General features: G+C 39.4%; 1 protein-coding gene across 4 annotated transcripts in view; it reads left to right on the forward strand.

Moving 5' to 3' along the window:
• The window catches only part of glra1 (glycine receptor, alpha 1), a 114,101-nt gene that overhangs the window by 19,211 nt on the left and 70,477 nt on the right, over nt 1-24,413 (forward strand). For 2 of the 4 annotated variants that reach the window (XM_030396987.1, XM_030396988.1), the window contains exons 2-4: nt 7,482-7,606; nt 7,876-7,887; nt 19,285-19,323. In XM_030396987.1, the coding sequence (XP_030252847.1) occupies nt 7,482-7,606; nt 7,876-7,887; nt 19,285-19,323 (176 nt within the window). The remainder of the gene's footprint in view (nt 1-7,481; nt 7,607-7,875; nt 7,888-19,284; nt 19,324-24,413) is intronic. The other 2 variants (XM_030396990.1, XM_030396991.1) reach the window with 1 other exon arrangement.

Genomic DNA, 24,413 nt, shown 5'->3' on the forward strand with positions numbered 1-24,413 from the left:
CTCAATGACTTTGTATTTTTTATTGTTTTGGCATCATAATTTAATTATTCTGTATTCATTATCTCACTGACTCAAGTCACATTATCTGAAATGTAAGGACACGGACGAAGCAATTGTGAATAAATCACAGGTTTAACCCTGTTTTTCTGCTCAGCAATCTCTTCCTTTAAGTCATGAGCATGTCTTGAAGATAAACGAGGGCAGTTTTTTTTTCTCCTGAGCGTTTGACAGTCTCCACAGTGTTTCTGCAGTTCAGACAGAAATTTATTAAAATTCTAAAATGTTTAAATGTCTTAAATCCTTGTTCGAACCTTTGTGGTGTGCTGTCATCCAAGGTCCAAATTGTTTCCCAATGAATGTGACATCTGAGACACCTCCTGGCTCGACTGTGATGAAACTTTGAGGTGTGACAAAACGCTGGCTCTGTGCACTGGCATTTAAAAAATTACCCACTTGCCAAATGGGAGGTTTGCAACTAAAGGTCATAAATGTCAGAATTTAAAAGGCCACAAATGTTTGAAATCGTTGATGTATCTCAGTCCTGATTGGCTCACAGCGTGCCTCTATCACCATGTTTATTTGCTCCACGTTCATCCATTTTCCAGCAGACTCGGACTGAACCGTGAGTCAGCAGACTGAGTCAAAGTCCTCATAAACCACAAAACTGTTTGTCATTTAGTCCCCCAAACTGTCCATCCCCTCTCCATGACATGCTGCGCACCAAACCTTAATTTAAACATGGATTTAATCACTAAAACTGATGCAAACTGATGCTCTTTCAGTGTGGGACGCTTTAATATATATGTATCTATATATATCTATGTATCTATATAGAAATATATATATATATATATATATATATATATAAAATAAGAATTATATAAATGATTGCTTTTCTGCTTATCTTAAAGACAAAGTGTGTTTCATGATTGATATCTCAATCTCAACTGGGGAAAACCAAAGCAAAAAACAAATATTAGTAAATAAAGATAATTACTTACTATGCGACCATCATGGTAACATTCACCAAAATCATAACCAATCTGACACGATGATCTGATTTATAATCTTGATCAATGATCAGTTGAATGTTTCAGTCTGATCGTCATCATCATCAGTCATGATGGTTGTAATAGAATTAAATGTGTCTTGATTTATGATCATTACAACATCATCAGCATCATCGTTTTACAGCAGAGCACGGCCTCATCTGTCAGCTGTGGGCACAGTGTGAGACATCATTTATTCCCTTAACACGAAACTATGATAACGTCAATTACAGGAGTTTGAAACAGCGTGTGAGATTTTTGATCATTAGCTCTTTTTTTTTTAGCTTGTTTTTCCAAAGAATGTTCATCTTTTTCCATCACAAAAGACATTCGAATAATTGTTTCTTAAAGAGAAATCAAACACAAACACACACACAAAGTTTTTTTAGTGGTTAAAGAGGGGGTTAAGCTGCATGCCCCTGGCCTCAAAATGTCACCAGTGCTATGTAGCTCCTTCTGCCATTTTTAATGTAATTTTCACAGTAAAGATTTCAAAGTAAGCTGACGCTTAAACAGCCTAGCACTCGGCTAATTGGTTCGCAAACAGTTGCTGAATTACACATTTGGCAGACACTTGTATTTCTGACCAACTGGTGAATGTAAGTTCAATATTCAGTTAGATCTAATTTATACCATGGTCCGGGTGAATACATTTAACTCCTGATATACGGACACCTATGAAACCCCGGAACTTGCTGGTATCATATTTGGAGACATGACATGGCAGGCTAGCTAGTCTTGTCATAAAATACCATCATATTTTTTGTTTGTCACCCGTACTCTAGCATAACATCGGGGCCCAAAGGGTTCAATGAGCTGAGCGGACTAGTTTGTCTACATTATGGGATGGTAATGATTGTTTCAGCCTCCGTGGCTACAGAGATTTGGTTTGTGAGAAACGTTATAGTTTGATTGCAAAAACACATGAAACTGTAAAGTAATGGTCTTATCTTTTTTGTTTGTTGGGGGAGAAAACATGGTCTAGCAGGATAATGCCCTTCAAGGTGTCCATTATCAGGAACTGTTCCGACATACAGCACACCTCGTCGGGCATCATTCCTGACTTGGTCTCCACCAACTTCTGGAATATTCTGCTACCTTCACCAGTTAGAATCAATCTTTGGCTGCTGTTTTGTGCAGGGAAGGTAGCTGCTGTACCATATTTTTGTTTGTTTGATTGGACACAAGTGCCTGCTGCTGCTGGAGTGAGATTAATGTGAGATCGCACTACAGTGTGAATGTGCCTTAAAACCAAAACACTGAGCAAAAAGAGGCTGAAAACAATGCCTCAGGTTAGATGACTGTTTTTTGGGGGGGTTTTTTTGCCTGACAAGATGTTCTTATGGCACTTAGTTTGTTAGTTTACCTCAACATCATCATAATGATTAATTAGACATAGAACCATGATGGTGTTATTTATGTAAAGTTCAGCAGAGTCATCAATATCCTCAGTCATGATCATTATAATGTCATTATCAGTGTGAAGATTTACAGTCATTAATAACATCATCAGCGCTGTCACCTTTTAATGTCGCAGACAGGCGGAGGCTGCAGGGCTGGGCCCCTCGCTGGTAGCTGCCTCCGTTGTGTGTGTGTGTGTGTGTGTGTGTGTGTGTGTGTTTGTGTGTGTGTGTGTATGTGTGTTGAAGAGGTCATGTGACTCTGCAGGCAGCTTGGCCGCCGACCTGACAGGCAGGGTGACTCCAACGGCTGGTAGCAGTGTGGACGGAGACAGCAGCCAAACTTCATTTATTGCTCTCCTCCTCCGCCTCACACACACACGAACACACAGACTCTATCTCTAACACACACACACGCACCAAACACACCAGAACACACACCCACATCATCCTCCTTCACCCTCCTCTCTCTGTCTCCTTTATGCCCTGCATGATTTGTTTCCCGATGTTTTCCACTGATGAGGGCGAGGTGCTTGGAAGGTCGGGGTGTGTGTGCAAATGTGTGTTATCTTTGTGTGGACACATTTTTGCTTTTAGCCAAGGTTGTGAGGACCTTTTAGAAGGCTCCTTACAACTACAAAAGGCTGTTTGAGGGTTAAGATTGGGTTTTAAGGGTTCGGTAAGAATAATAGCAAAGGTCAGGGTCCTGACAAGTCAAACGTGTGTGATGAGTGGTATGCAGCTGAGAGAGGAGAGCGTGTGTGTTTCTGTAGTTTTCTATACAAGTTTGTATGTACACAGATTTTGCGTGTGTATGTGTTTTATTCATTCAGTGCTCATGAATGCATCATGAGACCAGAACCAACAAGCCATTTGTCCTGTTTTATTTTGTTTTCCGATCACGGCTTCTCCATAATTCCCACTCTCACCCGGCAGACTGTGATTCTGATCAGCAGTTTCCTGATAAAGCGACGGTGCTGACTGCATTACATGTTTATGAATTGCTAATGGAGCTATTTATCATGCCGCGTGTCACAATTTACCATATTGAAAGTCACGGTTAGCGGTTTTACATTTAGAAGGTGAAAATTCAAGCACGATCGACTGTATCGTCTGTCATTTTAATTTATGAGAGATTAATGCGGCGATGCGCTCCTCCCCTGCACTCATCAGCAGATACAGCTAATGGCTGAATAATCGTCATTTTCACTTTTACCATTTGGAACTCTCTGTGTTGCTCCTACAGGCATTAATGGAAAGAAAGTTTAAATCTTTGTCGTGAGGTCGAGAAAGGTCTGCTGCTGATTCCAGTCTTTGTGTGGACTTTTTAAGCTTGTTAAGTAAAGAAAAGTAAAAGTCAAAACCAGTTCACGTTGTTCCACTTTGATTCAACTTTTGTCTGTTTTCAATGATTGATACGTCGAGCTGAGCTGAAGTCCTGATGTCTGAGACTGACTGCTGCTTCACTGGGCAGCTGAGTGCTGCTGCAAAGTGAAAATGTTCCCGCACCAAAATGAATTATTCCTCATAAACACGAGCCATAACTCTGTAAAAGTTTGGCCCAGCCAGATCCAAAATAAAACATGCATGTCAGGAACAGTTCCCATTAGAATATGAATACATTTTTCATACATATTTATACATTTTTATATATTCTATTTATGTTTAGGAGACTTCTTTTCCAGCTGAATTTCCAGTTACGTTTTCAGTCTTTTGATGAGGATAATTTACTGTCAAATCACAACTTCATTTTCTCCTCAGTTTCTTTTAAGTTTCTTTCCTCAGTTTCTTTTAATTTGGACAAATCTCTTTTGAGACTGTACACTAGTATCAAATTCTCTGGCTGAAACTATGATTTTTAGATTAAATTAATTATTCATACAGAAGATTTTTGGGGGTCTGCACCTTCACATTAAAATTGTATAAATGATGCCCAAGGCATCTTCTCAAAAATTCATCCTGACATATTTGTGGAAAAATTTGACATCAATCAAGTGGGTCAAGCAGAGTTTAAAGAAGGCAGTAGCAGTGGAACAAAGTGACAGTCTGCAGCATCAAGATCCAGTCGAGATGCTCTCAAGTGGAAACGTAAAAAACACATACGATAAAACTGGCTTTTTAAAATCAGTTTCAACTTAACACAAAAAAGGCCCTGACATAGCATGGATGATAAGAGGAAGCAACTCATTTTAAGCATTTTAAAATATTCTTTATGAACATTTCTAATATCATTTTAATTAAACGATACATTCCATTACTGATCACAAATGAATTCTGACCCTAAAACTGCGTGTAAAACTGTATAAAGGCTACAGAGTTCTCTCTGCGTCCTCTTGGTTATAAAGCTCATTGTGAAGCTGCATTCAAATGAAATGGGTCACAGTACAACAGCTTATTTATAGCCCAGATCACACTGCTGTCCGTGCTCTTTCTCCGGGCGCAGCGAGAAATGATGCAATCAAATACAAACTGCACTACAAGTGGCTGTTAATGCAGTTCCACTGTAAGGCCACGGGTAAGTTCAGTCCCCGCTTAGAATGAAGTCACTGTCAGTTCACTTTCAATCTAACTCGAGCAGCAAAGCATTTCGTTTCAGAGCCCAAGACTTGTCTATCTCAAGTGTTCATACAGCTTGTAACACAGACCCCAAGAACAACGTCAGTAAGTGATCAGTTCACCGTTTATCTGATTGAACGGATGAGAGAATTGGAAGAATGGAACAAAAACGATGAAGAAAAAATAAAGTGAAATGATTTTATATTATGAAATACAATTCCATGGGGATGAACATGAGTGTGAGACTGGCAGCATGTGTTGTGCTCGTGCTTCTATGTTTGTGAGGACACATTTTAAAAAGTGGGAACATGTTTTGAAATTTGAGAGACAGCCCTGTGGCAGACCAGTTTTGCTGTAGTGAACATGTTGGTAAGATAAGGGAAGTTATAAAGTAAAGCTCAGACAAAGGGCAATTCAAAGTGCTTTACAGGGGCATTTGAATACATTTTAAAAATATGTTAAACTTGCATTTAAAGGCAATAAAAAACAAAAATAGAATAGTACGGATTAGAAGAGGTTATGACTTTTAGAAAAGTGTTAATGTTTGAAAGGTCAGACATTTTTGAAAAGTTTGGATATTATTTGTAAAGTTTAGACAATTTTAAAAGTCGGGACATTTTAGGAAAATTAGAATATTACCTTTTTTAAAGTGAAATTTCAGATATTTCTGTACAGTCCAAAACATCTGATTAACAGTAACTGAGAGACAACAGTGAACACAATTGATCGTAAATTATTTAAATCAGGATTACCCGACGTATGAAACCTACTACTTATCAAGCTGACATTGACATTTACATTGATAATAAATATTTATTTCTAATTTCTCAGGGAGCCAATTAGTGAGGTTTTTTTGTCTTTTATTTATTCATATATTTCTTCCACACTTCAGCAATAATTTCTAAAGCTGTTTGGATACTTTGGCTCGATCCAACATTTGTGTTCATAGTGAGTTTGTGTGTGTGTGTGTGTGTGTGTGTGTGTGTGTGTGTGTGTGTGTGTCTATGGGTCTGTGTGTTGAGTGTTATTGACCGGTGCCGCAGGAGTCCTTGTATGTCTGTGTGCTAAAGGCCGTACTGGGGATTTGACATTATGCAGAGAGCATTTAATGAGCATGATGGGCTTAATAAGGTAAAGAAGTCAACTGTGCAAATACCATGGCCTTATTGTAAAATCAATGCAGCACTCAGCAGGACACAGAGCTGGTTAAGTGAATTAGAGCATTAGTTTGAGTAACTACTTTAAGGAAAGACGTGTGTGTGTGTGTGTGTGTGTGTGTGTAATAACCACTAATGCATTAAACTCCAGTCTGCATGGACTCTAAAAGTTTACTTTTAATTAGACACTTTTTAATTAAATTAGATAAAAGTAAATGAAATTAAGTGACGGTATATTAATCTAATTTGAAGCCCTGGTGTAGACAGGTCAAGGAATAACCTCCAGGAATAAAGACATACAAATAATCAATGATTAATACCTGTGCCATGTACTAAACTTTCAGTGAGTCTCTCATTTGATAATAACATACAGATTGTCTTTAGTGTAAAGATGACTGACAACAATTATCTTTCAAAAATCCATTCACTCAGATTTGTAAAAGTTTGAAGAGGATCCTTTTTAAAAAAAAATGTTAAATAGCAAGTCCATGTCCGTGTCCGTGTCCGTGTCCGCGTTGTGGGTTTTGGATTGCAGCATCGTCTCTTATGTAGATCAGAACAAATCAATAAAAATGTGCTGTCAACTTTACTTTCTTTAACTATTTGACGGCAGTTGGGGTTCTGCTCTCTGCTGTTAAAGTCACATGTATTGCCGGGCCAGCAGTCCACCCTGACCTTCTGCCTGTAACGATTTCCACCGTTAAGAGAACTGCATTCTTTGCGTTCTCCTTCACTTTGGATCCCATGAAGCAGCATCCTCATTTCTTTTATTTATCAGGGTCGAGTGTAAACCAATGACCTTTCAGTTGTGGAGAATCATAGTTTGATTCAAAACGATGAATCCTGTTGAAAGAAAGGATTGTTAATTAAATTATGATTGAATTGTTTTGACTCTTTAGTCACACTCAGCAACAGGTCAACAGGTGATATTCAGGACTTCAGATGACCATTTTGTAACATCTACAATGCAGATTGAAGTTGTTTTGCGCCATTTAAGCAAAAGACAGACGCAGTAGTTTTACCCAGAGAGGACAGATTATATGATCAGCCTGCTGTCAGCAGACTGTGACCTTTAACCCTTGGTCTTTTTCTCTCTCGGGTGTTTGTAACACTGCCAGGCCACTGCTGTAGATGATAGATTGCTTTAGATGGGAAACTCAACAACTCACACAAAGAATGTTGATGTGTTAAAACTACAACCCAATCTCACATTCATCTTTCCACCTGTCAAAAGTTCTCTTCCTCATTACAATCCGATCACAGCATTGCATACATCACTCTGTCCGTCTCTAACCACATCTACCTTTTCTGTCTTCCAGCTTGGCAGCATCCAAAGAAGCTGCGGCGAGGAAAGCTGCCAGCCCGATGCCGCCCTCTGAGTTCCTGGACAAACTCATGGGCAAGGTTTCGGGCTACGACGCCAGAATTCGACCAAATTTTAAAGGTAGGAGTTGCCACCAAGACTCAGTCGGATAAGACAGGAATGTAGCCAAACAATATCCTGAAAAGACCTGGTAATGTGTTTCTGCATTTCATAATTGTCTCTCAATGCCTTTTTAAGGGGTTATAGGTTATCATCAAGAAAGGTTTGTATAAGAAGAAAAGTTCACAATATATACAGATGCTACTAATATTCTGATGCTTTGTGTTTTAATCATCTCACTGTTTTTGGTTGTTCTCACTTTGTCAATCTCTTTTATTTACCCTTTGCAGTGTACAACAAAGGTAATTCTGCCCATTGTTCAACATGCTAAAGACTAGAATTATTTCAGGTGTTAGACCCCCCAAACCCTTTTCTACAAAACCCTCCTCCTGCACTTCCAGCCCCAATCAAACTGTGAAAAACCTTCCCATGAAAGGTCCAATTTGTAAGATAGTTGAATCTTTCTCCAAATTCATCAAATACTGGCGCTTTGGGTTGGTGACCAGCCCAACCTACCAACCCAAAGCGTCAGTATTTGACTTGCTTAACTATCTTACAAAATGGACCATTAAGATATTAAAGAATCTCTAGTTATCACGGTGCTAGTTGGCTACATTCCTTGGTATCCACACGGTATCCTGAGTGCTTGTTTTGGTGGTCAAGGTAATGTGCCTCTCTCCCACAAGCGAGCTGCTAAATTTGATTTCACAATGATGATGATGTCGGTGATGATGATAATATAATATTTAGTAACCTCTCCCTGAATGGAAAGCCCCCATGAAGACACATGTCAGAGGTTTCTATATTTAACGTCCTCACATTAGGAGCACAGTCTGGACATTCATAAGCTTGTGTGACATTAGAGAACTGGGGCAACCCTGCATATTCATCAAAGTGTATGAATAATACAACAAGTTTAAAGCATCTGACCAAAAATGATTTGATGTAATTGGGACAAACAGAAATTTGGATTTGGCCCGAGTTCACCCTGTGTTTATTTTAAACATTATTTGATATTACTGAAAATATCATAAAATGTTACATTCGAGCCTTGTTGCATGTTACACACTGACATTTCTTAGTTTCCAGAATGGATGTGAATAATTTCTCTTGCCATATTTTTTAATCCGTCAGGTCATTTGTGTGTTCTGAGTGTACAAAATATTAGTACCCTTGTCATATTTCACCTTTATGTGTGAAGATCTACACTATAATCCATATTTTACACCCACACTATTCTTCAATTATCAAAATCCCTTTGACCTTTTTAATAGCTATTATATCATATACCTGCATTTCGTTTTTATATGAAAACGTGCATGAAGGTATACCATCAAGGCCCTGACATCCTCTTGACACCTTGCAATCTGGAAAGTAAAGCTTATTCCACAGTTGTTATCATGGTAAATGGCTCTGAATATGGACATTGATTCAGTCAGTAGGCAGAGCTACATGTATTTTCCCTCCAGGTTTTATTAAAGTCAGAGCTGTGTTATCTTTGAGGTAACATCTAAGTTGAGTCCGTTGTTGGTTGGAAACCAAAATGTGCTTGTTTAAAGTTTCCTTGAAAGTGCATCAGAGATTTTAAAATGCAAATTTAGAGTATTAGAATTACATGAGATTAGGGGTGTCACGATTTATCTTTCGATTTAAAAAAAAGTTTCTGCAGACTGTGATGTTTGGTGAGCTGAACAAACCTGGGTCAGCGTTAAACGGCCTGTTGTGAATGGTCCAAACGTCACACGTGGTCGTAGTCAAATAGAGAACATCATTTACCTTTTCAGAAATGTTTTGTTTCTATTGTGTACTTAAATGTTAATTTAATATTTGCAGATAGAAGTTAAGTAATTATACGTTCTCCTAGTCAGTTGTACAAGAGTATGGCCCACTCGTTAGAAAGAGTTAGACAAGTTTAAAGATTCCAGAGTTTGTTTGTTTTTTAAATACTACCCCTCAGTTTAATTTGATTCAACAATAAACAGCAAAAGATGGAAATCCAATTGTGACATCCCTAGTGTTGATGATCTCTGATGTATTTTTCTTGTGTTTACTTTAAATTCAAATGTAAAACTTACATACACTGTGGGTCTGATTTTGCCTATTAAAAGTCACAAAGATCTGACTATATCCCCCTGACCACTGGAACTAATGGAACCTGGAGGGATGCTGTCCTGTATTTTCTTTCTTGGATGTCTGCCTCTCATCTACATCACATTAGATTTACCGTAGGTTTATCAGGTGAAATTAAAAAGGTGTCCTAATATTTTGCACACTGAACACAGACTGGAATCAGACTGCTAGAATGTGCGGCAGTGAACCACAGCTTATGTTTATGAATGCTGCCATGGAGCTTTATTTTTCTTTTTTGCTGAGCCCATAATGGCATAACCCATTATATGGTGATCTTTGTAAGTGGGATATCTCAGCTCATGCGAGATAGAATTGGGAGGGGGTGGAGGGAATTCACCGTGACTAAGTGTATATTATTAAACCTGCCGCGGCTGCGAAACAGCTGAACCTGCTCGTCCTTCCTGACCTGCCAGGAATGTGTCCGGTTGTTTTTTGAGGCATCGTCGTGAGTCAGTTTTGGAGACCATTTCTATTTTTTTAATTTGATTTCTCCTCATCTCTGGTCGGCAACAGTCCAGTGTGATTTACGGCGACTAGTGCTGCATTGACCTTTACAAATCAGGATTTAAACAGGCCTGGCGTGACAGCTATTGGGATTTATGACTTTTATGTTTCTTCCCTTCATCTTATGTGATGTAATAAAAAAAGTTAAATGCAGATGAAAGTGCTCTTTGGCAGTGTGTTAGACATGCAGACAATAACTAACCTGCAGCTGACGTCAGTGAGCTTTCAAAATTTCAACCTCAACACAAAAAATTGCCATAAAAATAATTAATGTCCTCAAACATGTATGTTATTTTCTTTTACTTGTGTACTTTGGCGCAATGTGTACCAAAGCAGTCTGTGATGAAGACGTACATACTCAGGATGATGAGCACATCTTTTATGTAATCTGCTAAGCTAATTGTGTCAGGGGCCTTTGTTAGCAGACAGGACCCGATGTGAATTTCCAGCCTCTGTCATGGCTGTCAGGTCGGCAGAGTGGCATTGCGTGAGCTCTCTGACTCGCTCATTCATGCAGTTTTTGTTTTTTTGTGTGTGTGTGTGTGTCTCCTACCAGCTAACTACGCCACTGCATTAATCACATTTATGAAATAAACAGCTTGACAGCTCTGCGCCTTAATAAACTCTGCAGGCTAAAGGAAAAGAAAAAGGGTTCTTATAAAGAATGAGGGGGAGTCAGTGAAGAGGGAAGACAAAATGGAGGACAGTACTCACACTCTTTTTTTTCTTAGTCATCCAGTTTATTAATAATAATGTTAATAGCCAGAAGTATACTTAAAATGAAACTGATTTATTAACCCTAGGTTGAGGGGCCTATTTTGGTAGCATAATAATAATAAAATGTGTTAATAACACCACTAATGTTGGGATGCTAGACAAATGAAAATGGGATCCTGTGTTAGGACTGTTATAGAGTACTTACATGCCTGAAAATGTGTCTGAACTGTGAGATTTCTTCTGGAGTGAGGTTCATAAGGACAATTTGATTTGTCAGTGTTTGCTCAGAATCATCGTTCACTGTTGCTAATTCAATAAAGAATGACACATCAGAAATAATGGTGGCCTCTGTAGGCTTCTAGTTAGCTTGTCTCTCAGCCAGCTAGTAGGAAAAGTAACTCGCTAGCAAGCAACCAACTGCAATACCAAGCGATTGAACTGATGCTGCCTTCAAATGGAGCTCAAGAGTTATGACATGGGGAGTCACTTACACACCCACTGACTTAGTGTTGATGTGGTTAAATCATGACAACATGTGCTTATCTAAATGAGTGATACCAGCATACTAGTGACAGCCGAGCCAGAGCTTAGTAAAACACGTACATTTAGATGAGGTTTAGACAGCAGAAGTATTTGGTTAGGTTAAGGAAAACACTGAGATTTGGTTAAAAAAAACATTACATTATGGGTGTCATGTCAGTTAATAACATACTGATATTACGTACGGGACTTAAGTTATGTTACATACAAGACATACTACATCACTACATTAGTTAATTGAAATAAATCACCTTTGACTTATGGTTTCACATGGGACATGAACAGTAGTCACCTGGACTTCTTTTCTTCATATATTACTTCACCTTCGTTCCTTCTTTGCTGCTGTAATAATTACAACAGCCACTTGGGGTCATCGCCAAACAACAAATGTCTATATGGGTTGTAATAAACGTTTTTCACAGTTCACCTGTATGACCATTTTCCTGAAGTAGAGGGTGTGGTTAGACAACTGTGTCTAGAGGCCACTGAGGCTAACAATTTAGCAAGCTACTGTAGCAAACTGTGCAAAAAAGGCAGAAAAGATAAGGCCTTGGAATATCAACATTTTCCTCAGACAATATTCAAAATATACTCTATATGACTTAGATTACAATATATTAACCTTATCATCGACCGAAAAATTAATCAATTTCTGAAATTGTCAGCAAACACGCCACAACTCATGAACTCAGAGCTTTCAGAAAATGTTCCACTTACACAATGAAGTGAAGAAAGTACATGTTTTCCTGCTCCTACGGTCGTCAGTACATTCATATGGACTCTTCTTGTGAATGTGGTAAACACAACTTTATTTGAAGGCAGCATATCACCCAACTTTGACCTGCTTTCCAGCAGATTTCTAGCAAAACTGTTGTTGAAGGTAGCATGTCGGAGTTGATCAATGTTGTGAACTATGCTCAGAGTCAAACGATGCGAGAAGAAACAATGCTTGTTAGTTAGCTCTCCATACAAAATACTGGTTAGTTAATTTGCTTGCTAATGAGTGAACTCACAGTAACTAAACAGTTAGTTTGCTAGCTAACAGAAAACATTATGTAGGTGCAACAATTCTTTCTTAATTGACAAGAGATGAAAATGACGTGTCCGTACACGGCACTGTGGGTTTCAGAACAAATCATGTGATGTCAAACAGCCTTTATGAACCACCACTATGAGGCGCCCTACCATAACAACAGACAACAATAAGGAGAAAAATAAAAATCCATGTTGTAGAGAACATGGATAACTGAACTCTGGACCTGACTTTGGAATGGTGGCATGTTTAGACGGATAAGGCAACCGGAATGTGTTCAGAATGCGATATGTTATAGCTACCTAATGGTGACAGCTTAATAGTGCAACTAGGTCTGCTAAATGCAAGATGATTGCTCTTCTCTTCTGCCTACACATACATTTATACACACACCTCATCAAATCAGCACCAGCCCTGTTAATTTTCCACGCAGCAACAGTGGATGGAAGGCGGGGAGGGAATCAGGAGAGAGACGAGATGAGATTTGCCGGAAGCTACGAAAGTGCCAGCATGAGAGGAAATTACACTGATCATGACCGGGGGTCCACTGTGTAGGCAAGAACTTCCGATTGATTTAGCAGGTTCTTTCAGTGGTGAGGGAGGAGAGCAAACACTCCTGACACATTCGGGACAAGTCATTTATAATCCATGAGTTCATCCATTCTTTCATTCTCTCTTCCTGCTGCTCGTTCCTTATTGGCATTTCACCTTCCTCTTTTCTCTTTCACTCATTGACTTTTTTTCTTCCATCCCTCGTTCACAGACTCATTCATGTCTTTATCTATCTTTTTTTATCGTTGTCCCATTCGATGTCCTGTAACCTTCCCTTCCTTCCCCCCTACCTTCATTCCCTTCTACTTTAATGATGTCTACTTTGGTTTGTAATCCATCTGTCATTATATGTAAGTGTCTACCTGCTTTTTACCGTCCTTTACTTTCCGATAAATCTTAATTCCATCATTGACTGCCAACTTATTCTTCTTATTTCTCGCAATTTTTTATTTTTGTGTCCCCCCCCCCCCCTTTAAAAGTAATCTGTGTAGTCATGACCACAGTGACAAATGCCCGGTTGGAGTCACGGAAGGGCAAGATGATCATAGAGACCCACTGCTGCCTCTAGTAGTCCTATAATGTTCAACAAAGCCACCTCTAGGCAAGGCAAGTTTATTTGTATAGCACAATTCAGACACAAGGCAACTCAAAGTGCTTTACAGGCACACAATTACATTAAAAGACATAAAAATTCATTTAAAAAAAATAAATAAAATTAAATTAAAAAATTAAAAGAATATTCAGGTTAGTGTAATCCCTCCCGTTAAAAAATAGTGAATCACCAACTGATTATAGACATTATAAGTTCCTGCCTTTTGCCATTTTCTTTAAATGTTTCTTTGCCACACGCAATTCTTCCCCTTACCCTGTCACGCTGTCTTCATCTCTTCATTATTTCATATTTTTTATTTCTGGTATTTTCCATTTTCCTCTTGCATGGATGAAAGACAAGGTCATTAGTACAGTGCTCACCCCGTGCATTTCCCCCCCTCCCCTCTCCTTTGACCTTCCTCACCCCCTCTAGGCCTCCTCTGTATTCAAGCGTTGTTTACCAATCCACTGAAACAAATTGGACTTTGACTCAGTTGACCAGCTGAGCAGGCAGCAGCCGAGCTCATAGAGCAAGAAGCGGCTTCACAGTTCTACAACAGTGAGAGCGGGGAGATGTATTAGAACGGCAACACGAGGCCTTTCTAATCAACTAGCCCCCAGTAATGAATGGCCACATGGCGCTGGAGATAAATGAGTGTGCATGAGCATGAGAGAGATTTAGAGAGGACCAGTGAGGGAAAGGTGCGTTTGTGTGTACGTACTGTAAGAGTGTTTGTGTGATTCCGCTTATTGAGTGTATGTGTGTGTGTGTGTGCGAACTTGATGAATGGTACCCACTCCAGCTGCGACTCCCCTCTCCCTCTCCGCCATAACCTTGTCCTTCCTCATCACTCAAGCCGAGCGAGGATGACGACCGTGAGCGAGCTTCAGGTTTTCAGCTCGACCAGAAAGGGCAGCTAGTGAGCTGGCTATCTATTGCCGCCAACACTTAACCCCCTCCTCCCCTTCCACCTCAAGGATTCCGTGCCTGAAGAGACCCTGAACGCACCGCCAACCTTAGATTCAATGCGCATCTCTGTAGTTCGTGTCGACTTCAGCAGGTTTTCGTCTTCGGCTCTCCCTCGAGCAGCCACCGTAGCTTCCTCAGCTCGGGTTTGTTTCCTCGGATACAATCCTTTTATTTCATGCTGCTCCCACGGTTGGTTTGGTAAAGCTCCCTCTGCTCTTAAATCCCAGTGATGATCAGTGTAAAAAAGCCTCCACCACTGTGTTGCTTCTGAGCTGAATGACTCCCTCTTTCTCGTCTGAACAAGTGTACATGAGTAAATATACAAAGTACGGCAGTATATTTACATGTTTGGCTTCACATTCTTCTCTCCTCTTTCTCTTATTTATTACTACAAGATGCTACACTATTCTATGCTACACTTTTCATAATATTACTACACCCTCCCTGTTCCTCTCTGCATCTGCTTCTCTCCTTGCCGGGGTTGAACATGCCGAGGTGGGACTGTAGTTATTAGCTGTCAGAGCTTGACGTTCATTTGGTGTTATCAGCACTTGTTTAATGGCTACTTAATGGGATTAATGGGCATAAGGTAATGAGCGTGGGATGGAGGAATGGCTGTGGGGGGAAAAACAACGGATGGGCCAGGGAGGGGGGGAGAGAAATAGGGAGAGGTGAAGGGAGGAAGGAAAGGAAGGTAGCATTGCAAATGCCTAACCGACTTGGAGGGATTTGCTTACGACAGGAGATTGGAAAGAACTGCAGATGGCAAAAGTGCAATTCAGGGCCTCACGCTGCAAACACAGAGAATGTTTCCACTAGCTTAGCGGCAGAATATTGATGCTAACACAGTTCCCAGTGGACAGTATTGCTCAGTTATGTACAACACTTGCAGCAGACATGAATAAGCAGCTCGTAGATACAAACTTTAATATCTACACCCTCCTCCTCTTATTATTATTATTTTTTTCGGGGGGCTTCTTTCTGCAAGGATGCAAACACAGAAATGTGCTGGAGTGAAGGGACATCCTTGCCCAGGGGAAGGTCTTGTGGCTCTTTTAGTATTCTAGGTAATGGCCCCATCCTTTACAAGCCAGGAAATTTGGATGGGGACAATATTGCACGGAGCGGGGAATTTTAATGTCGTCGCAGAGGTGACTCTCCCCTGAGTTATGACAAAAATATTGATCACGCTTCAGCGTCTAGCAGGAGGAGGCGGAATGGCAAGGGCAGCGAAGAGAGGAATATTGAACAGGGTAATGGCAAAAGGCAGCCAAACGTACGAGGGCACTCAAGATGGACTGAAAGAGAGACTGATAGGAGGGTGGGGGAGAGGAGCGGGCGAGTGAAATGAAGCAAAGAGGTCTGTGCAGCCAAAAGTAGCTGTTTAAATCTGAATATTATCAAGAGCTCAAAGAGAAAATGAACAAGCTTATAATTAGAGTGCCGTCAAATGAGCCGTGCTGTCAAAATGACTGAACTTCTTATCCCTTGCTATAAATACCTCAAGTCTTTATTGTTCCTTCTTGATCTAAAGATAGTAAAAAACGTGGAACCTCTTTACCTCCAGGCGATGCAAAGCTAATCTGGGATGTGTAAGAGCAGTTGACAGCTACATTACTCTGTCTTCCTCGCTCTGCAGTCCACTGGTCCATGGCTAATAAGTTTATAAGGAGGGGAATAAGGCTTTATAAAAGGCCATTCAGTCCTCCTGTGGAATCCCATCACACCTCTAATTACCAGCTTGAGAAAAAAAAGGCTTTAAGCCCACCGTATCAGTCTAAAAAGCCTGATGGAGAGGTTGACGCATAATTGTTTACTGCTGTGACACAATCACGAAGGCGGTAAGCTGCTGTTTTCAGGCGCTACATGGCAGACGTGTCTAATCGTCCACTGATGCAGGCAGCCTGGGAGTACAGCGAAACAGCTGAAAAATCCCTGTACTCATTTAACGGAAACTACCTTTGTTTTCAAACACAAAGGCAGGTTTTTATTGTTTTTACACCTCCCCTGCAAAGCCAGGAGAATTGATTCTGCACAGCGCTAGTAATTAGCTCGCATTATGAGATCCCTGCTGCCAGCCCAAAAACCAAAGCTGCTGTGGTTTTAATGCAAGGATCAGGTGCTCAGATGTTCGACAGCCTGCCTGGCCGCGGGGCTAAGCCCGGGCTTAGCCCTGACACAGAGAGATTGCCGTGTGCAGAGGAAGAAGGAAAAATTGCCTTTCATGGATTCAGGCAGATTATAGAGTTTAAGTCACCTGTCTACAACAGTTCATGGTCACAACGAATACTTTCCATCTATCTTAGGAGCCATTTCCCTTTTTTTTCGGGCTGACAATGACAGATTACAATATCGCTCCCAGACTTCTACTCGGCGTAGTCGCAATCCCTCACAATGGCAGTTGTCAAGTACAGCAAAGGAGGCCAGGCCCAGTTTACTCAGTTCAATGCGGTTCGGAGGGAAAATAGGACATCAATCAACAAATCTGAGCTATGAGAGAAAAAGAAATCCTCTGGATGTGGTGAGAGGACATTTTTTTGGGCATCTGTTTGTAGCTTAGAGTCATGGAAGAAAATGAAGCTGTTCATTTTTGATGAAGATCAAAGGCTGTGTGGTGACATTTCTAACTTCCATTTAGAATGAGTTTCAAAGAAACTGTCAAACACACAGATGTGATTATCATTTGCTCAGAAAGCGTGAAATGCTTGAAGGTCAGAATGAGCTGTACACTACCTGACCTTTACACAAGGATATTTCTCAACTGTTGACAGAAGTTTTAATTCAAAGATGTATGTGGTACTTGGGTGTGTGCAGTAGTCATGTGAGTGTATTTTTCACAACTATAAAAAGTGAAAGGTGATGTTGGGCTGGTCAACTTGTTCGCACTCCCAGCTCGTCAAGTACAGCAGCTTGATCCGTGGCTTTAAGCTTCAAACTATGATGCTCTACCTACCTCTCTACTGTTATTAAAAAAACTTGGCTAGGTTTAGGAAAACATTATTTTGGTTAAAATACACTCTTTCACAACCTTAAACATTTGTTTGGAAGGATAATTTTTCTCATGCGTCAATTTTCCGATCCGTTTCCTGAGTCGCCAAGCCATGACATTACACAAGTGTGATTAGTCAGTTTCATAGAGGGTCCTGGACCAGCATTATTCATGATGTTCTAGGAGCAACACCAACATCTTGTTACTTAAATGCCATTTAGTCTTGAAATGTTACTTAACTAACTTAAGTATGGCACTAAGGTACGTCATCTACGTATGTTAACTTACATGTAACAACTTCAAAACAAAGTTTTAAAAAATTTAGTAGTGGTCACACTTATAAATAAATAAATCCTGACCTCCAGGGAAAAGTTAAGTGTATGGCCCACCCAACCACCTAAAACACCCTCAGGTTGGACGTTTCTCACACTTAATACTACAGCAGTAGAGGGGCTCTTTAAGAACTGTCCCTACAGGGATACAGTACTACAGTGTGATTCTTAGGACCACCAACCAGGCTGCTGTATTGACATGTTTGGGTTGGTTGAGTGTCTGCTGATTAAAAGACAGTAGAACTTCTTTGTTTCTTGTACTCACTTGAACTTTCTAGACACTGATCATCAATGATACATTAGATACAAGCAGATACTGCTCTAGAGTGAACAGGAGAAAATGCCATGTCACTGTGAAACAATAAATTGTTTGGCCTTAACTTCGAATTCCCTGACATTAGCAGGTCGGCTTTTTTCTATTATAAATCAGCCTCTTTGGGGACTAAAAGTTCCCTTTCTGTGGTGTGACTGAAATAATGTGGCCTATTTTGCAGACAGTGAAGATTTACATTTTTGGGGGTGGAAGTAGAACCTTTTGTCATTCCAATGGGTTCCATTTCAGCCAAATGACTTCAAATTAATGGTGCCCATTTGAGGAAAGAAGCAGAATTTCATTTCAGATTTGGAGATCATTTATCCATTCCAGTGGGGTAACAGCTCCATATCAGTAGCACGAGTCAAATTATTGCGAGGGACAAAGGATCCATTATGAGAACTTTGTTACTCTGCCGGTTCATTTCATTTGGAAGTCAGTCAAGTCATTCTGGAATATGCAACTCACCACCAACCTGTTGCCCTAAAGACACGAAAAGTGTAATTTCCTCGAAGGCCGAATGTGGCAAAAATCTAAATGAAGCCAGTTTGACATGTAGTCTTTGCATTCTCTCCACCCTCCTCCTCCTCCTCTTCCTCCACTTTCTCTCTGGCCTCTTGCATCTCCTGTAGTGCATTTTGCTAGTCTTACTTCAGCTCCTCTTGACAAAACTGCATTGCAACCCTCCTCCTCCTCCACTCCATCTCAGTGCATCGCCTCTCCTGCCCGCTGCAGTATGGCAGTAGATTGTTCCTCTACAGACTCGTGCATCCCTCCTTCCTGCTATTGCCTTCACAGTATGTTGCCCCTCCTCCTTCTCCCTGCCCCTCCTAAGTCTCCCCCACTGCCATACACTCACCCCTGCTGAGTGTTGGCAGCAGTGCGACACCTTAGATAATCGAGCCTTGCTGTCTTGTTCGCTCCTTGATAGACAAAACGGTTGTTTTCCTTAACGAGGACAAACAACGTATAGTTGGTAACGTGTTGTTAGAATATGCTGTGTTTAATTCTGATCTTTTTTTTATTAGACCCCAAAGGCTCCAAAAATGAAGCTACTCACAAGAAAGGTACTTTCCTTTTCTTTTTTCCCTGTTTTTTTTCTTTTTTTCTTCTTCTTTTCTTCCCTGACCATGGTTTTGTGTTTGTCTCATGCGATGATGAGGCATTTTCCAAATGTTGAGACAACCAAGAACGTTAGGGAAATGTCTTTTTTGGTTTGAGTATGTAGAGTTTGCCATGTATTGTTGTAAGTTATGTCAATCAAATGGTCCACTGCAGAACATCTGGTGAAAGGAGCAATTAAGCAAGAACATATTTGTCAATCATCAGCAATATTTTAAGATACACTTAATTCACTATGGTGACACAGACATTTTTCATTTAATGTATTATTGTGTCATTAGTGGCAAAACATTTTGTAAGTAATTTTCTCAGCATGACAACAGTTAATTCTTCCATAACACTGTGAGGCAAAATGAGGCCTTTTCTGAGAACATAACAGTTTTTCTAACCTCACCCCACTTTGGCATCATTCTGCCTGCCATGACACTATAAAGATGTGTAGGACTTTTATGCTGTACTTATACATATATGACACTGAATAAAGAACTACTACAACATACTGTACATATGTCGGTTAAGTAACTCTAGCGTGTAGTAAAATGTATATAGTGTTCTTACAGCTGTATCCCTCTGTGTCACCTGTCAGCTTTTGTACCAGACCACTGGGAGCAATGTTTCACAGATCCTGACTCAACACAACCTTTACTTAGTTTATATTTGACCAACATTTCCATTCTGGTGCTTGTAGTGTTCTGCAGAGGGACAGAAGCTCAGAGCCCCAAAAAAGATTCACATAGAACAGCTTTTGGGCATCTTTCCAAAATGCAAGCACACAAAGGAGTGACTCAGGGCTTTGTTTTCATTGACTGAGATTCATCTTATGTTATAGTACAGTAGTAGTATATGGTGGGATGGAAGTGGATTATATAGTTTAGCATGGTACAGCACAGTATATGAAGTATAGCAGGCTAGAGTGTAGTCAAGTATAGTGGGCTGCTTTAAGCCAAGTATTGTTTAGCTTGTTATCATAGGCTACTGTGTGATACAGTATAGTATAGGATTGTATGGTACATAACAGTAAATTATAGTATGTAAAGAGTATAGTATAGTATTGCAAAGTATGTGTGCACATTATAGAATATATGATAGAAGATAGAAGAATAGTAAATAAAACAGTAATGTTCAGTATATGCTGTATCATGGTACACTACTTATAATGTAGCATAGCATTGTGTGGCACTGTATAACATGGTACGTCATAGTATAGTGTAGTGTAGTGCAGTGTGGTATAGCATTTGATAGGACTAAATATCACAGCAAAACATAGCATAGTATAACATAGTATATCACGATACAGTATAATTTTGCATAGTAGGATTACGGTTAGTGTAATATAGTTTAGAAAAGTATAGCACAGTTTAGTACAGTATAATGTATAACATACTGTAGTCTAGCAGTTAATGGCACAACATAAAAAAGCACAGCATATCACTGTTTGAAATAGCTGAGTATAACAAAGTACAGTATAGCATGATATAGTATACCTTAGTATAACTTAGTGTTGCATAGTATGGTATAGTATAGTATAGCATAACATAGTATAGTATAATATAGTATAGTATAGTATAGTGTAGCAAAGAATAGCACAGTATAGTATTACATAGTACAGTACAATATAGTATAGTTTAGTATATCACAGATTAGTATAGTATTGAATAACATATGTAGTCTAGCATTTAATGGCACAACATAACAGCTCAGCATAGTATAGAATAGCTGAGTATAATGCAGTACAGTATAGCATAGTATAACATGATATAGTATAGCTTAGTATAGTATGGTGTAGCTTCACAGTATAGTGTTGTATGGGATAGTTTAGTTCAGTTTAGCTAAGTATAGCACAGTATAGTATAGTGTTGTATAGTATAGATAATATAGTATATCTTGGTATAGCACAGTGCCGGAGAGTATATTAAATTTAAGCTTAGTGTAGCACATTATAGTATAGTATAGCATAGTGTAGAACAATATGATATTGTATAGTAATGCATAACATAGTATAGTATTGTAAAGTACACTTTAGCAAAGTATAGTATAGCAATGCATAGTGTAGCATAGTATAGTAGAGCATAGAATACTATATTATTATATAGCAATGCATAGAGTAGCATAGTATAGTAGAGCATAGCATAGTATAGTATATTTAGTATATATAGTATAGCATAAGCATAGATTGGCACATTATAGCATAGTATAGTTTGATAGTATAGTATAGTATAGTATAGCATAGTATAGTATATCACAGTATAGTGAAGTACCCTATAGCATAGTATATCATTTAATGGCACAACATAAGATCGCACAGCACAGCATATTATAATATGGGTCAGTAGAGAGTAGATTATGGAGTAGAGCATAGTAAAGTATAGTACATGGAAGTACAGAACAGTGTAGTACAGCACAGTACAGCATATATAACAGTAGGTATGGTATGGTATGGTATGATATGGTATGGTATGTAATTTTCATTTTAAGAAAGTGCGATAAAACAAGATAAAGTATAGTGAATTGAGAGAAGAACAGAATTACATACAGTAAACTAGAATATATTAAAGTACAGTCAGATATAATGCAGCACAGTGCATAAGCTTATGGTAGATTACAGGATAATAATGTACATTACAGTAGCTAGAAGCTATGTAACATTTCAGTTTATTTATTCTGTGTTGATTCATGGTGAAGAATCTCTTTCAGCCTTTTTCGCCTGTTAGCTCACCATGCTAATGCTCTTAGCACAGCAGGCCCTTTACACAGTGGCTCCTGTCAGTCGTAAATAATGTGGATGTGGCCCTAATTTACATGCACAGAGAGGAAGTCGTGGTAGAACCCCCCATACACACACACACACACACATATACACAGTGGGCCATCGCGTAATTACTGCTGCAGGATTTTCCAAACAATTACTGTTGGTGATGGAACACACAACAGAGGTGATGCACTGGGCAATCTTTTTGGGCGATGCTGCCAGACTCAGTTAATATAGGTTAAGAAAACTAATTTTAATGTTTCCTGCGAACAGAATATGGTTCAGTGATTATAGCAACAAAGCTGAGGAAACACTTGCAGCTCCCGATGCTCACAAAGTTGACATGGGCCAGAGTGTCTTAAAAAGATTTAAACTAAAATTTTACTTCAGCAGCATCTTTTACCCGCAGTACTGCAGATATGATCCTTTTGTGTCTGATTACTCTGGGTGACTAATGCTATTGAGAGAGACTCCGTTGGTTTGCAGACTAAAGACCCCAATTACCTCCTGAGCTTATTCTGCTAGCCAATACTGTCAGCTTCACAGGAGCCGACGTTTTATATTAGCAGGCAGCAGCCCGTCTGCCTCCGGGCTGCTGCGATGCATAACTTACCCACTGGCTCGGCAGAGATGGGGGAAAAAACTGCAGAGCTAATAAGAAATTATTTCTCATTTTGATGTTCAAATAACGGGGAGAAAAATATCTTTAGAAGTCAAGGGATGTGTTAGAAGCAAGATATGTTTTTAATTGCTACCATGCAAATTTGATAGTGGGTATCCATCAGTTTCCTTGTTGCTATAAAATATGGTGAGACTTTAAATTAATCCCGTTGTATCAACTAATAGAAAACTAGCTGACATGAACACGAATACTAGAAAGTCTAAGAATTAAGGATGAGCACGTGGATAGATTAAGGGTTGGGGACGTATTGATCAACACATCCTCATACCTGAACGACAGAATGACTGTCAAAATTACATATATCACTATTCGCAAAATGACATGACTATAGCAGCATACCAGTAACAAGTATACAGGACATTCATCATACGCTCACATTTGGTAAGTTTTTGTCAACAAAACTATTTTGTTAAATTTAGGAAAAGATTGTGGTTTGGGTTTAAAGTGAAACTCTCGCCAAAAAGCAACCAAGGCTTTATCTGTGATTGAATATGAGTCAAACCTTCTTGTAAAAGCATAATTACGACGAAAGAGGCATTTTTAAGATTTACCGTAATTTCGTTTTCAGGCAAGCTAATTTTCAATGGATAGATTGATGTATCGCTATTTTTACACTAAAAATACACTAAGAAGGCTTGACACAACATGAAACTTTGCTCGTAGTATCACTAGGGTCTCTACACATAAACCCGAGCATTGAGAACATTGTTTGTGTACACAGAGTTTGCTAAAAAGAAGGTTTTTGAACAACTCACGTTAGCAGTAGAATCTTCGGCGCGCCGCCTTCATGGCAGCCAAAAAGTGTCGATCCCCGAGTGTGACCTAACAGCAGGCTTGAGGAGCGGTCCACCATTACTCTCCTGCCTGTGAGGTCGCTTTAAAAATAGTGATTTTGATGCTAGCGTACGAGTGCCCCCGCACTACATTGAAAATTAGCTTGCCTGAAAACGAAACTACGGTAAATCTTAAAAGCGCCTCTTTCGTCGTAATTATGCTTTTACAAGAAGGTTTGACTCATATTCAATCACAAATAAAGCCTCAGTTGCTTTTTGGTGAGAGTTTCACTTTAAATAAGTATATTATGTAGCCTATGTAACCGAACTTACATATATGTGTACTATACTTACGTAATATTATGTATGAAATTAAAGTTAACTACGTTACAAGGTAACAAAAAAATTTGACTTGTTAAATTCTGTCTTAAATTAAATTGGAAGTTTCACTTTAATGCAAATCCGTCCCCCTACCCACCTTATTACGCAAATTTTTATGTAAATTATGTCCGCGTCTGTTGGCGCATCAAGTCTCTTAACCAGAACAGGACGTTGTCTATGATAACAGGACAATAATAATCGTTGTTATAGCAGCTGGTATGGTGTATCATCCATGAAGATCTAGGTTTGTGACTTTGCTGAGTGACTGCTACCAACACTATTATTATTACTTCGAGCACTTAGCTTAACACTTCTGAAGCATTCAAAGTACCGCCAGTGCTTCAGATATTATGATACTTTTTTCTTTATGCAAGTTCACCCTTGCACTCTCATTTCCCCTTTAAAGTTCCCCAGGAGACTTGTGGATACTAGTGTGCAGAAATACTAGTG

The sequence above is a fragment of the Sparus aurata genome, chromosome 18 (genome assembly GCF_900880675.1).
Source record: "Sparus aurata chromosome 18, fSpaAur1.1, whole genome shotgun sequence".
Lineage (NCBI taxonomy): Eukaryota > Metazoa > Chordata > Actinopteri > Spariformes > Sparidae > Sparus > Sparus aurata.